This window comes from Eubalaena glacialis, chromosome 9, assembly GCF_028564815.1.
Source record: "Eubalaena glacialis isolate mEubGla1 chromosome 9, mEubGla1.1.hap2.+ XY, whole genome shotgun sequence".
NCBI lineage: Eukaryota > Metazoa > Chordata > Mammalia > Artiodactyla > Balaenidae > Eubalaena > Eubalaena glacialis.
In genome coordinates, this window is record NC_083724.1 from 2,289,122 (window position 1) to 2,302,863 (window position 13,742).

General features: G+C 64.4%; 2 protein-coding genes across 3 annotated transcripts in view; both read left to right on the forward strand.

Annotated features, from left to right (window-relative positions):
- QSOX2 (quiescin sulfhydryl oxidase 2) overlaps positions 1-3,860 on the forward strand; it is a 28,163-nt gene extending 24,303 nt beyond the window's left edge. Inside the window, exon 12 of the mRNA XM_061199617.1 lies at positions 1,283-3,860. Within this exon, the coding sequence (XP_061055600.1) occupies positions 1,283-1,827 (545 nt within the window). The 3' untranslated portion in view covers positions 1,828-3,860. The remainder of the gene's footprint in view (positions 1-1,282) is intronic.
- A 1,810-nt stretch (positions 3,861-5,670) lies between these two features.
- Positions 5,671-13,319, forward strand: LHX3 (LIM homeobox 3). 2 transcript variants are annotated; one of them, XM_061200879.1, is made up of 6 exons: positions 5,671-5,758; positions 10,037-10,208; positions 10,777-10,979; positions 11,677-11,828; positions 11,929-12,100; positions 12,901-13,319. In XM_061200879.1, exons 1-6 carry the CDS (start codon positions 5,671-5,673, stop codon positions 13,317-13,319), a joined length of 1,206 nt encoding a protein of 401 aa, XP_061056862.1. The 2 variants fall into 2 exon arrangements, with proteins under 2 accessions (XP_061056862.1, XP_061056861.1); XM_061200878.1 differs by lacking the exon at positions 5,671-5,758 and adding an exon at positions 7,760-7,853.
- The last annotated feature ends 423 nt before the right edge of the window (positions 13,320-13,742 follow it).

Here is a 13,742-nt window from a genome sequence, read left to right on the forward strand (position 1 = left end):
CCCCTCGTGTTGGCCGGGTTTGTCCTTCGCCTTCGGCTGCAGGTGAAGGCACTTCCGCTATGGCCCTGGTACAGACGCTCCACGTCCAGGGTGTCAGCCGCCCGCCCTCTCGGGCCGCGTGGTGACCCCGTCCCGGCAGCGCTCAGCCCCAGAGCAGCCGGCGAGGCTCCGGCCAGGCTGCCGTGTCCGGGCGCTGCCTTGTGCCCCACGAGATGCTGCGCCAGGAAGGCGCCTGTGGTCGTGTGGCTCCTAGACTCCGCGTGTCCCCCCAGCGCCCTCGGTCCCGCCTCCGGCCTCTGGGTTGAGGTCTGTGCGGTGCTGTGCCGGACACACTCTGGCATCTCCTCCCGCCTCGGGCTGTGAATCCAAACCCCCCCGCTGGACGCAGACCCCAAGGGGCGCGCCCAGGCCCTGAGTGGTGTGCGTCGCCCTCCAGCTTCTGCCCAGCGCGGCCTGTCGTGAGCAGGGTGAGCGGCCCGGAGGGGGGCACCGCCGCCAAGTCTGGAGGCCCGCAGACTGGCTGACTCCCTTCACGTGTGCTTCCGGAAGCACTCTGAGGCGGCGGGGCGGCCCCAAGTCAGGTCGGCGAGTTCCAGACGCCCGGGGAGCCACGGGCCACGCTTGCTGTCAGCGGGGCCTGCGGGAGCCGGGGGTCCGGGGCTGTCACAGCGTCGCAAGTGGAAGAGAAACAGGAGTTTGGAAGTGCAGCTGCGAGTGCGGGGGCTTCATGGCTCTGCCTCGAGGTCTTGCCCCCCGGTCCTTGGCTGATAGCCCAGGCAGCGCTCTGCCCGCGGGTGTTGAACGAGGGAGGGAGCGAGCGGGAGGGAGGGAGGGAGGGCGGGCGTGGGACAGGGTCCCCTCTGCCCATCCGCATGCTGAGGGAGCAGCTTAAGGGAAGGGAGGACAGCGGAGGTGGGGGCACCTCGAGCAGGGCTGCGAGGTCAAGGGTGTGGAGCTGGGAACTTGCCCGGCCCGTGTGGGTGTTTGGGGCGGGGTTTGGCCAGGTGAGTGGTGGTGCCTGAGTGTGGACGGCTCCCTGTGCTGTGGGCCGGGAATCCGCCAGAGGGCGTGAGGGGGGACGCGGCGGTGCCGTGCGGGCAGCCGTGCAGGGAGGGCGGGTGGGAGGGGAGCGTCGTCTGGACCCCACTGGACGGTCGCAGTGGAGGCGGTGGAGGGAGAGGGCGGTAGTGGGCAGGCAGGAGGCACGGGGGCCCGCGGCGCCAGGGTGGGCGGTCAGGTGGCCACAAGGCCTCTTCACAGTGGCCCTTCCTCCTCCTCACAGGCCATCCGAGTGAGGACCCCAAGTTCCCCAAGGTTCCATGGCCCACTCCGGACCTCTGCCCGGCCTGCCACGAGGAGATCAAGGGCCTGACCAGCTGGAACGAAGGCCAGGTGCTCCTGTTCTTGAAGCGGCACTACGGCAGCGACAACCTCGAGGACACGTACTCCTCGGACTTGGGAGACACCGGTGAAGGCGCCCCGGCCACGGGCGAGGAGCGGGCGGGGGGCCACGCTTCCCCAGAGCAGCCGCCCGCAGACCGAGGTGCCGAGAGTCTCCGTCCCCCCGGCGTGCTGCCCCCCAGGCCTCGCCTGTCAGAGAGGTCGCACCAGGGGCTGGACGTGAAGCTCGAGAGTCTGAGCGGGGCCGAGGGCCGCCGGGGGGCGGGGGTGGGGGCGGCCTTCTTGGGGACGGGCTTCTCCAGCCTGGACATGAGCCTCTGCGTCGTGCTCTACGTGGCCTCGTCCTTGTTCCTGATGGTGATGTACTTCTTCTTCCGGGTGCGGTCCAAGCGGTGGAAGGTCAGGCATCACCACCCGTCCGTGTAGGACGCGGCGAGACCGTGGAACCGCCTTCAGAAAGCCTGCAGCTTTAATCTTCAGATCAGGGATTCGGTCAACGCGTCGGACCTGGCGTCGCCTCGATGACGCCTTCCGCTCCCCCACGTGCTCTCCCTGCAGGGGACGCACCCGGCACGTGGCGAGACTGTTTGCATTCCTGGGACCCTCAGGTGGCGCCTTTCACAGATCCTAGAGCAGAAAGCCTTGTCTGCTTTTACTCTTCCAGGTCTGAAAACAGAAGTGGGGAGGCCAGGCCCCACGAGCAGAGCTTTCCCACCCGCTTTCACCTCGAGTTGCTAGACTGCAAGGCCTCGCTCTGGGATCTGGAGAAAACTCACGCCCTTCCCTCCCCTGCTGGGGCCTCCGGACGCCTCCCCTTCCCGCTGCTCCTGGAAGCCAGTGTTCTCAGTGATTCACTCGTGTTTGCGCTTTTCAGCTGCTTGGTTGTTTCTGCTTGAAGCCAGAGAACATCTCCGGGGCGCCAAGGCAGCTCAGGACCGGGGTAGGGAAGCCCCCTTAGTCAGTCGTCCCAGGCTCTGCAGACGTGGAGATGAGAGTGTGGAGGGGAAGGGGGGCCGGCGGGTTTGTGGGGCAGGGTGGTGCCCTTCTAGTCTTCAGGGGCATTGTCTGTGCTTGTTGATCTGGTGACCAGAGGCTGTAAGCGAATCCCAGGCTGCGTCCACTGTGGGAGGGGAGGGCCTTTGGGGAGGGGGCTGCCCTTCGGGATCTCTGGAGGCGCCCTCGGTCCTGTGTCGTCATCCTCCGGCACCTGCGAGTCCCCGTGAGAACCTAGGGCTCAGTGTGAGGGGGCCGGTGGCGCCCGGGGCAGACTGTGGTCTCGGCCAAACTTCATTGGCCCGAAGCTGTTTCACCACGGGTCCTGGTGCAGGGCCCCAGTGCCCCAGGCTTCGATGATTAATTTTCTAACATTGAATGGTTTTAACACATTATTTGTAAAACCCAAAACATTTAGAAGTAAATTTGCCTCTGAAAACGTAAGCAAAGAAACAACAAACTGTGGCGGGGAACATTTCCTTTGAGATCCTTTGTGGCTTTGTTGGTTTGTCTCACAGGCTCAGATGTATCCATGCGCGCGCTCACGCGTGCGTGTGTGTGTGTGTGTGTGTGTGTGCGTGTGTCTGTGTGTGACTATGATGGTTGTAACAGTGTTTCCCACTCTGCCTGTTCCACACTCCAGTTGTGTGTTTACTAAGTACCATTGACCATGTGGCCATGTAACGCTGATGTGACGGTTGCAGCTTAGGGAGAATAGGCGGCTGATTCCTTGAACAACTCTCATTAGCTTCGTGGTCACCTTCAGTGGGAGGCGTGGTCTGGAGGCCTCTGGGCAGGAACCAGCTCCTGAGCCGCCCCTTCCTCTTCACTTCTCTGCCGTGAGAGGTTTCTTCTTGTTTGACACTTTTTTAACCCCTGGAAGCCTTTGTGTTTTAAAAGCCAGGAGCTTGTCTTCATGGCTAAGTTGTGTGCCTGGGTTACCGAAGACACCTGTTGTTTCTTTTCAACTTGAAAACCGGACAGATTTACAGAGAACCCAAAGGGAAATACTTAGAACCGTTAACTAAACTGCCTTTTGGTTTGTATTGAATGTCTTTTTCTCCCCTAAAGGAAGTTTCTTTCGACAGTGGGAACTGGGTGATTTTGCAAGTGTACCATCTTGTGTACTTTACAGAACCTAGTTGAAGGGCGATGCTGGCTTCCGCAGTTTGTAATAATACTGCAGCTTGAGGGGCAGTAGGGCAGGGAGAGGACGTGCCGAGGTGGCCCACGGGCGCGGTGTCCCGTCGCTGCTCAGAACTGGACGCTCCCTCTAGGCAAGGGTTAAGTTCTGTTTTCTAAAGTTGTAAGTATTGAGACTAATGAATATAATAGTTCGGTAATTTAAATGTATATTTATTTTTAATGGAAGGATTTTGATTAAAAAGAAGCTAATGAACATGGAAGTGTCGGTGAAATTTCTTACCTGCAAGGAAAATGAACATTTTGTATTTAAGTAAACTATAATGTGCACATTTTAAGAATAAAGAAATCCGATGTTTGAAAAAATTGTAATTCTTTTGAAGTGAGAACTAGCTCTATAAGGGATGCGGTGTCGGGCGGGAGTGCCAGACGAAGCCTCCTCTCCCTTCTCGGGTGTATGGACAGGACGTCTGAAATCCCAGAATTTCTTGTATTGAACCAGAGGCTTTTTGGAAGATGGCCCAAGGGTCAGGTGGAAGGTGAAAGATGGGAAATCGATGATAAATGATAGATGGTCTTCTTGGAGCCGAGCTAGACGGAGTGGGCTCAGGACAGCACCCTTCCTCCCATGAGAGGGGAGACGGGATGGAGACTGCGCTGGGTGTAAATCCTACTCACAAGGCACCAGAGAGGCCCCCCCAGGTGAGGGAGCTGCCAGACCTCGGCTTTCCCTGGGCACCACTCTCCTGGGCCACCCCACTCCCGCCAGGCCTGAATGCCCAGCCTCGCAGTCGGCCACCAGGTGTGCCTCATGCCCAAGGCTTTGCCCCAACACCTGTTTGCTGCCTCCGGTTCCAAACTATTTTTTAAGTGATTTTATTTAATTTATTTATTTATTTTTGGCTGCGTTGGGTCTTCGTTGCTGTGCGCGGGCTTTCTCTAGTTGTGGCGAGCGGGGGCTACTCTTCGTTGCGGTGAGTGGGCTTCTCATTGCAGTGGCTTCTCTTGCTGCGGAGCACGGGCTCTAGGCGCGCAGGCTTCAGTAGTTGTGGCACATGGGCTTCAGTAGTTGTGGCTTGAGGGCTCCGGAGCCCAGGCTCAGTAGTTGTGGCGCACGGGCTTAGTTGCTCCGCGGCATGTGGGATCTTCCTGGACCAGGGCTCGAACCCATGTCCCCTGCATTGGCAGGTGGATTCTTAACCACTGCGCCACCAGGGAAGTCCCTGTGAACTATTTTGATTTCTTCTCCCGCCTCCCCCCACCTTGTTTTGGGGTGGGGAGGCCTCCAGTGGTTGAGTGTGGCTTCAGGGGAGTTCTCTTGGCTGCAGTTTCTGTGAATTCACCTTCCCAGCCGGGCTGTGCCCCCGTCCAGAGAGGGCACAGGCAGCCGCTGGCACTGAGTGACCGGCGGGCACCCTGGCCCCCAGCCCGGTCTGTGTGGTGCCGGTGTAGGCTTACCATCCGGTAACCCCTGTCACCCAGGGCCTTGGTGCTCACGGCCCTTGGATCCTTCTGTCTGAGTAGTTTCTGTTGGGGGCGCCCCAGCTGCCCTTCCTCCCGGCTGCCCTGGGGGAGTGGGAGGGGGCTGTGGCCTGAGACCTGGGGGCATTGCGTGTTGGGGAGGTCGGGCGTGCAGAAAGTTCCTCATGCCTAAAGCAACCGTTGAACGGGGCAGCACCTGGAGCTAGAGCCTCAGTAGGAGCCTGTCTGGAGGCCGATGGGGCTGGAGAGCCCGCGGCCTGGACGCTGCCTTCCAGGAGGCGGGGAGCAGGAAAGAGCAGGAACGGCAGGGTGGAGCACCCGCTTGGGGCGAATCCCCAGCCTTAGGGCAGGCCTGGAGCTCAGGGCGGAGCCGGCTGACGCTGCCGCCCAGGCCTGGCGGCGGGGGGTGGGGCGGGCCGAGGGACCGGGGACCTGGGAAGGTGGGGCGGCGGGCGGGGTTGGGGGAGGTGGGCGGCCGCGCGCCTCCTTCAGCACCGCGGACAGCGCCCGGCCCAGAGGCTCCCGCGTCTGGCCGCGCTGCGCGCACAGGGACGCGGGGAGGGCCGAACCCTCCCGGGGGGCGGGGGTCACAGAGGAGGAGGAAGGAGCGCTGCCCGCACCACTTGGGCCCGGCCTGGCCCCGCGGCCGCGATGCTGCTGGAAACGGATCTCGAGGGCGACCGAGATCGGCCCGGGGCCCCCGCAGCCGCCGCTCTCTGCACCTTCAGCGGGACTAGGGGTAAGAGCCCCGCCTGCCCCGCAGCCTCCAACCTGGGCAGGAAGACCCCGAGGGGAAAAACAGCAGGGTCGGCAGAGGCCAACAGAGGGACAGCGGGAAGGAATGGGTGCAGCACACCAAGGGCAGGGAGGGAAAGAGTCTGGGGAGACCTCTGGCGGGACATGAGACGGGAACCGGGGTGAGGGGAGGGGAGGCTGGCAGACCCCTGAGTGGGCAGAGGGCCTGGAGCTCCCTGCGATGGTTCGGGAAGCCTGGACCTGCGCTCTAGTGTCCGTGGCTTTTTGCGGAGTGCCCCAAGAACAGAAGGGACCTCACAGGCATTTCTAGTGGGGAGGGGATGGGCAGAGAAAGGGCCGCCGAGTAAATCCAGAGACCCCACGCATCTCAGCTCCCACACAGAGCCCAGCCCGGACCTCGCCAGCCGGCCCAACTGCACAGCACCGAGACCCCTGGGTCGGCCCACTGCCTAAACCGCCCTCCCCAAGGGCCATTCGACCGCAAGGACGTTGGGAAATAATGGAGGCATTGTTGGCCAGCCGGCCAGATGCCGAGCGCATGGGCCCGCCCGCCCCTTCCCCAGTCGGACCACACATGGCTCCTCTCAGGCAGGCCTCTGCAGCAGCTGACACTCAACGGCCGACACCCCAGCACACCCAGCACCCGCTCGGCTCCCCAGCTTGCACGCTCTTACTCTGTCCCGGGGAACAAATGTAGCACAGAGTGAAGGGGCAGGCGCTGGCTGCATGGTGCTTTGCTCAAACTGAGACATGGGGTCTGCTCAGAGCTAAGAGGAGCTTGCTTTTCCTGCCCAGGTCCTTCCAGGCCGGCCTCCAAATTAAAGTGTACAGACCAGGCCACTGGAGGCCAGGCGGAGGCAGGGTGAGAATGGGGCATTACTGCGGGACTCCCGGGTGGAGCCTCTGGGAGGGTGGCGTCCACCTCTAGTCCCCCAGTGCCTCCTGGGGTCCCTGCCCTCGCCATGCCCCGCGCTGCCAGCGGCCCACACTGCTGTGTGCTGACTGTGGGTGACTGCAGGGGCTGGCCTGGCCTGTGGCCAGGTGCTGGATGCCCTCTGGGGTAGGTGCGTCTCTACCTGCAAGGATGGTGGGTTCCTGCAAGCTCACCTGTTTGGACTGGGGGCAGGGTGTGGGAAAATCGGGCACGGGGGCTTCCTCCTGTGCTAGCAGGGGTGCTGGCGGGTGGAGGGAAGTGAGAGTGGATCCCGGCTTTCCCAGCTCCATCCCTCCTGACCTGGAGTCTTGGCTGCATCCTGGAGTCTGAGCCGAGGACACTGGGTTTCCCTCCGGAGACTCACCCTGCTTCCCTGCGCCCACTGTGGGCTGCAGTTCCAAGGGTGGGGCCCAGAAGCTGCTCAGAGCGGGAAGGTCTGAGGTTGGGTCCAACTCCTGGTGGCTTCGCTGTGAGCCCTCGGGCGCCGCACTCACCCTTCCTGGGTGTTGGGTCGCGCTCATGCGACCAGACATTGTGACCAAGCCTCCCAGCTCGTACGTAGCCTCTTAAGTCCGAGCCTTAGCGGCGGTAGGACTCGGCTCCCTCCCTGACCCCCAGGCTACCCGCGGGCTTTCACGCCCGAGCCCAGGCCTCAGCCCTGAGCCGGCGCCGGGGCAGGAAGCTGCCGGGCCCGGTCAAGCGCCCTCGGGCAGCTCCGGCCCGGCTTCTCCCCTGAGCGTCCCCACCCTCGGGCCGGGCACTCGCGGTGGCGTCTGGGCACAGCAGTTCTCCGCGCAAAGGCGCGCGGAGTCCGCGGACGCCACCGGCGCGTCTCGGCGACCCCGGCCCCGCCCCGCGCCGCGGCCCCGCCCCCCGCCGCTCCGCCTCCCCGCGGCCCGAGCCTCCGGGCCCCTGGGCGGCCCGCGGGCGCAGCGCCCAGCAGCGCCGGGAGTTGTTCAGACGCCGGCCCGGGGCCTTTGAGGCCGTGATCTCGCCGGGCCCCTGGAAAGTTCAGGGCCGGAGAGCCGCGGCGCCGGGCGGCGGGAACCCATGGAGGCGCGCGGGGAGCTGGTCCCGGGCCGGGAGTCGGCGGGCGGCGACCTGCTGCTGGCGCTGCTGGCGCGGAGGGAAGACCTGCGCCGAGGTGGGTGCCCGGGCCGAGCGGCTGCACCCGGGAGGGCGGACCCCGTGGAGACCCAGAGGTCCTCGCTCCCTTCCCGGCCTGGCCACGGAGGCGGCGGGAGCCAGGGAACGCCGGCAGGAGTAGGTGCTAGGTCCCCAGCACAGCGCGTCCCTGCCTGGGCATCCCAGCAGCGAGGCTGCCTCTGGGCCCCTGGAGCTGTGTTGTCGGGTGTTTGGTCGTGGCGCACAGGCTGGGGAGTGGGGGGGAGGGCCTCCGGGTCCCAGGACCTGTTCAGGAAATACTCGCCCTAATCGGGAGAGCGCACAGAGAGCAAACGTGAGACCCAGTGACGACGGGGTAGGAGGATCTGCAAGAAGGCTGCCGGCACCCAGACCCTACACACTTTCCAGGGGAAGAGAGTCAAATGCAAGGGCCAGCGTGGAGCTGGACCCCGGCCGTAGAACACCCCTAGCTGGGGTCTCGGTGTCTGCACTCACATGCACCTGCTCTGTTGGCCCACTCGGGGCTGGTCCTCCTACAGGAAAGCCCCCAACTTCCCGGTGGCACCAGTCTCGCCCCCAGCGCCTTGGCTTCCTGTGAACTGGGATGGTTCTCCGCGGGCTTCCAAGCAGGCGGGACCCACAGGATGGAGATGGAGGCGGCCCTGGAGGGGTGGGGAAGAGCAGGGATGGAGCAGGTGGGAAAGGGGTTACATTCAGGCCGTGGGGTCTCATCCGTCTCCTACTTACTTATTTATTTTCCGAAGGTTCCTGGGAGGGGTGGCCACAGGGGCTGGGAGGAAGGGGCGGGAGGGCGGAGAGAGAGGAAGGGAGGGGTGCGGGCTCTGGGCGAAACGGCTCAGGAGAGCCGGCGGGGATCGGCGGGCGGGCGCAAGGCTCTGCTGGACCTCGCCAGCGCGGAGGGTAGGAGACCCCGCCAAGTCCGGAGTCGTCATGCAACGTAAGGCCCGGGTCGCCAGGGCTTCGCGAGAGCGCGAGGGGCGCGGCGGGAGCGGCTTTTGCCCGACGCGGGCTCCGCGGGTAGCGCGGCCGGGGCGCTGTCCGGGCCGCGGTGCTGAATCCGCGCTGCGCGGGCCTGTCCAGCCACCAGCTCTGTGCCGGGTGTCCTGGCCGCCCTGCCACCGCCGCCCGGGGTTGGGGGTCCAGGGCAGGCGTCAAATCCCCAGGCTCCACACCCAGGGCTACGGTTTTGCCCGACGCGGGACCCCCGTCCTTCGTGGTTTCCTGGGGCTGAGGGAGGTCCCTCTCCGGCCCTCTCACCGCTGCCAGGCCAGCCTGGGGCCGGAGGAGTCCGCCGTCAGTGAGGTGAGCGTGGTGAGGTGGTGCGATATTTCTGTACGTTTCAGTTCCTGCTCGTGGCTCTCTTCCCTCCGGAGACCTTTTCTAAAGTAACACGGAGTCCTCACCCCATGAGCACCCTGAAAAGCCCCTCATGGACCTGTGGCTCCCTGCATTTCCCCAGCCTGGTTCCCCTGCAGGCCTGCAGGCCCAGGGGAGCAGAAGCCAAGTGTCTCTGTGGGGAGGGCAAACTGCCTACTGTGAGCTCAGGCATCCACGTCTGAGCATGAGGGCAGAGGGTCCATGTGTCCAGTCCACTCACAAGGACCCTCACGGCCGCCCAAAGACGGGGGGGGGCAGCAGCTTTTACTTTGGTGGCCTGCAGACAGGGCCACGGGGCCAGGCAGCCGCACCTGCAAGGAGCCCCTAGCCGCCATGATGCTTAATTGTGCGAGTAATGAGGGCAACTGGGTGGTGGATGCCCCACGACCCACATGTGCCTGGCCTCCGGTGATGGTAAGGACCCGTTTTCCAGCCCAGCCTCTAAGAGAGCCCCTGGGGCGGGGGTTTCATTTGAGCTCAACGTGCGTCCTTCGTGCACTGGAAGCATTTTGCAGTTGAAGGTATCTGGCCTAATGGGATGGCCTGGGCTCCTTCCTGCTCATGGGCATGTTTCTAAACCTAGTTTCAGTTGTCCTGAATTTCAACTGTGTGCCGGGCTGTGGACTTCAGAGTCATGCACTCCCTGAACTTGGGGAGCTAGGCAGCCGCTCAAGCTGGCTGGGGAAGAGGGTGTGCAGGGAAGGGGGTCTCCTGGCAGCCCCGGTCCCGGGAGCTGGGTGGGAAGGTGAGGCCTCTCCCTCTCTGTGCGGTGCCCATGACCACTGGTGGCTCCTCTGCCTGCAGACATCCCACTGTGTGCTGGCTGCGACCAGCACATCCTGGACCGCTTCATCCTCAAGGCTCTGGACCGCCACTGGCACAGCAAGTGCCTCAAGTGCAGCGACTGCCACACGCCGCTGGCTGAGCGCTGCTTCAGCCGCGGAGAGAGCGTCTACTGCAAGGACGACTTCTTCAAGTGAGCCCGGCTGCCGCCTGGGAGGGAAGGGGTGGCTGCAGTCTGCCCAGTGGAAAGGAGGCCGAGAGCGGGCCACCCTGAGGGACTCCCCGGACCCCCACAATAACCAAGTCTGGAGCCCCGAAAGCCCCCATCCCCAAACCCCTCCTTTTCCCCAGGCAGGGCACTCTGGGGCCTCTCCGATGTCAGCTGGGCTAGCACATTAGCAATTTTTTAAAGTAATTAATTTTGTGAATCATTGAAGCAGTTGTTAAAAAGATAACCCCAAGTTTGTAGCACTCTATTGGACTTACTCCCTCTTCATTTTGATCTTGTTTTTGTCCTTAATGCTGGGGATGGGGCGCCTACCAGGATTCACCTTCCCCTTCCAGCACAGAGGACCGCTGTGCTCCCCAGGGCCTCCGGATCCCCTTCTCGGTAGTCTGTGCGGCTCTGCTGGAGCTGCCGTGCAGGCGACCAGGGGCAGGGCCCGGGGGGAGCCTCCCTCCAGAAACCGCCCTGCGCGGCGCCGCGTTAGCTGCTCTCCTATCCGCCCGCCGCGCTGAGCCGCGCCCTGTGCGTCCCGCAGGCGCTTCGGGACCAAGTGCGCCGCGTGCCAGCTGGGCATCCCGCCCACGCAGGTGGTGCGCCGCGCCCAGGACTTCGTGTACCACCTGCACTGCTTCGCCTGCGTCGTGTGCAAGCGGCAGCTGGCCACGGGAGACGAGTTCTACCTCATGGAGGACAGCCGGCTCGTGTGCAAGGCAGACTACGAGACCGCCAAGCAGCGAGGTCAGTGGGAGGCGGCGACGGTCCCCGGGGTTGGCCTGGGCAGGGCGCATCCTCCCCTTTCCTCGCCTGCACAATGGGGCTAAGGCCAGTCGGGATCGGCCGCGGAGGGATCCTTCCCTCCAGGGTCCTCCGCGAAGCGCTCACTACGGGGCGACAAGTTAAGCGCCTCCCCACCCCCTGGCCCCGGAGCTGGAGTTGGCGGGGGCAAGTATCAGACCCGCTCCGGGGAAGCCGGGGTCTGGGGTCTTAGCGGCCGCCGCCCTTGGGAGCGCGGGGCTGTTGGTCTGAATTACGTGGCTTAACTTTCCGCGTCTGAATTATCTTCCTAAATCCTTGACCGTGAAGCTCCGGCCCTACCCGCACCCTTGGAACAAAGAGGACCCCGGGGGGTGGTGGGGCGGCACTTGTCAGCGAGGGGCCGAGGCTGGAGGCGCCTGCGCCCCGATCCAGGGCCGTGGGGTCCTTAAAGAAGGCCGCCGCAGGGCCGCCCCTCGCAGGGCCCGGACGCCCCGCGCCGCGTTTTCTCCGTCGCTCCCGGTGCCCGCGTCCCGCGAAACCCGCTGGCCTCCGCGGCCGAGACGGGCTGTCGCAGCGGCGGCGGCCTCAGTGGCCCCGACGTCCGCGCGCCCGGGGTGGGGGGTGGGACCGCTGGGCAGCTGGAGGAGCAGACCCAGGCTCACGGCTCCCCGCGGTGCAGAGGCCGAGGCCACGGCCAAGCGGCCGCGCACGACCATCACGGCCAAGCAGCTGGAGACGCTGAAGAGCGCCTACAACACCTCGCCGAAGCCCGCGCGCCATGTGCGCGAGCAGCTCTCCTCTGAGACCGGCCTGGACATGCGCGTCGTGCAGGTCAGCGCCCCGGCGCCCCCCGCCCGCCCTGCGAGCCGCTGGCCGGCAAGGGCCGCCCCGGGTCCCAGGGCGCCGGCCACTCACCCGCCCCCGCCCCCAGGTGTGGTTCCAGAACCGCCGGGCCAAGGAAAAGAGGCTCAAGAAGGACGCGGGCAGGCAGCGCTGGGGCCAGTATTTCCGTAACATGAAGCGCGCCCGCGGCGGCTCGAAGTCGGACAAGGACAGCGTCCAGGAAGAGGGGCAGGACAGCGACGCCGAGGTCTCCTTCACCGGTATGGCGGGCGCGGGCGGCCCTCTCACCCGCGGCGCCCACAGCGGCAGCCCCGAATGGGGCAGAGCGTTGGGTTGATTGACTGCAGGGGGCCTGGAAATTTGAGTGTCCTATAGGTCCTGGCCTCGTTAGCCTCACGTGTAAAACTCTCGTTTATAGACCCTGGTCCCCCATCCCCAAGCCCTGTGGTCTGTCCACTGCGGACCACTGCTCTTCCTCTGGAGGGGGACAGAACCCCTGTGACCCGAGGGCCTGTCCCTCAGCAGGCTTTGTCCTCATGGGAGGGTCTGGGCTGTGACCTTGCCCCCCGGCACTTGCAACGATTTTTAGGAAGGTGGCAGCACAATTTTGGGGTGATGAAAAGTCCGAGCTGCTTGGAGTTGGGGGAGGGTCCTCTCTGGAACCCGATTATCTCCTCCCAAACCAGGAAGACCCCCCCCACCCCTTAATGTCCATCCTCAGAAAGTTTGTGCAAGAGACTCTTTGGCAGCATTTGTGACCTTAAGCTACTCACCTAGCCTCTCTGGGACTTAACTTGTCTGCATAATTGGGCAGTCTTGGGATCGTACTGGAACCCTGGGCGCTGACTGGACTATTCCTGGCCCTGATCCCGCCAGGGGAGCCCACCATTCCTTAGGCATCAGGTGGGATTGAGCTGAACAAACTCAGGGGTGGAGGGGGTGAGAGACTTGGGCTGACCTGTCGTGTGACGTGGGGCAGGTCACCCCTGCAGGGGGCACTGAGCGGGGCCAGAGGTGGCAGAGGGTGGGCACCGAGCAGTGCCCTCTGCTTCCACTGCAGATGAGCCAGCCATGGTCGAAATGGGCCCTGCCAATGGCCTCTACGGCAGCCTGGGAGAGCCTGCCCCAGCCTTGGGCCGGCCCTCGGGGGCCCCAGGCAGCTTCCCGCTGGAGCACGGAGGCCTGGCCGGCCCGGAGCAGTACCGAGAGCTGCGCCCCGGCAGCCCCTACGGCGTCCCCCCATCGCCTGCTGCCCTGCAGAGCCTCCCTGGCCCCCAGCCCCTCCTCTCCAGCTTGGTGTACCCGGATGCCGGCTTGGGGCTTGTGCCCTCGGGAGCCCCAGGTGGGCCCCCACCCATGAGGGTGCTGGCAGGGAACGGACCCAGCTCTGACCTCTCCACGGGGAGCAGCGGGGGCTACCCCGACTTCCCTGCCAGCCCCGCCTCCTGGCTGGACGAGGTGGACCACGCTCAGTTCTGACTGAGACCCCCCGCTCCACCGAGCACTGGACACGAGGGGTCTGGGCAGCAGCACGGCCTCTGGCTGGGGGGGTCTGGAGCTGAGCTCTCCTGTCCCAAAGCCCTGGACCCCTGCAGGACGCAGTGCCACCGGCGGGGGACAGGATGAGGACTCAGGGAGGGCTCGTTTCTGCGGAGTGCCCCCCGCCGCAGCCCCCTCCCCTAGGCAGAGGGACTCTCCAGGCTCCCGTCTGAGAAGCTCCTCTTCGGACAGGGGGCCAGCCCACCTGGTGGCCGCTCAGCAAGCCTTGTTTTGTAAGCAGATTTCTCCCGTTATCGACCAATTAACTGAGTGCTTGCTGCAGTTTCCAAACAGGAAATGTCACACACACACACACACACACACACCCCCCCCCAAGGCCAGGCCTTCACTCTGCTCTGGGGC

Bases quoted from the DNA above. Each gene is read 5' to 3' on its own strand.
- LHX3 (XM_061200878.1), top strand. From the start codon at position 7,760: ATGGAGGCGCGCGGGGAGCTGGTCCCGGGCCGGGAGTCGGCGGGCGGC. The intron at 7,854-10,036 runs GTGGGTGCCCGG...CTCTGCCTGCAG, and splicing joins GAGGGAAGACCTGCGCCGAG to ACATCCCACTGTGTGCTGGC. The intron at 10,980-11,676 runs GTCAGTGGGAGG...CCCGCGGTGCAG, and splicing joins CGAGACCGCCAAGCAGCGAG to AGGCCGAGGCCACGGCCAAG.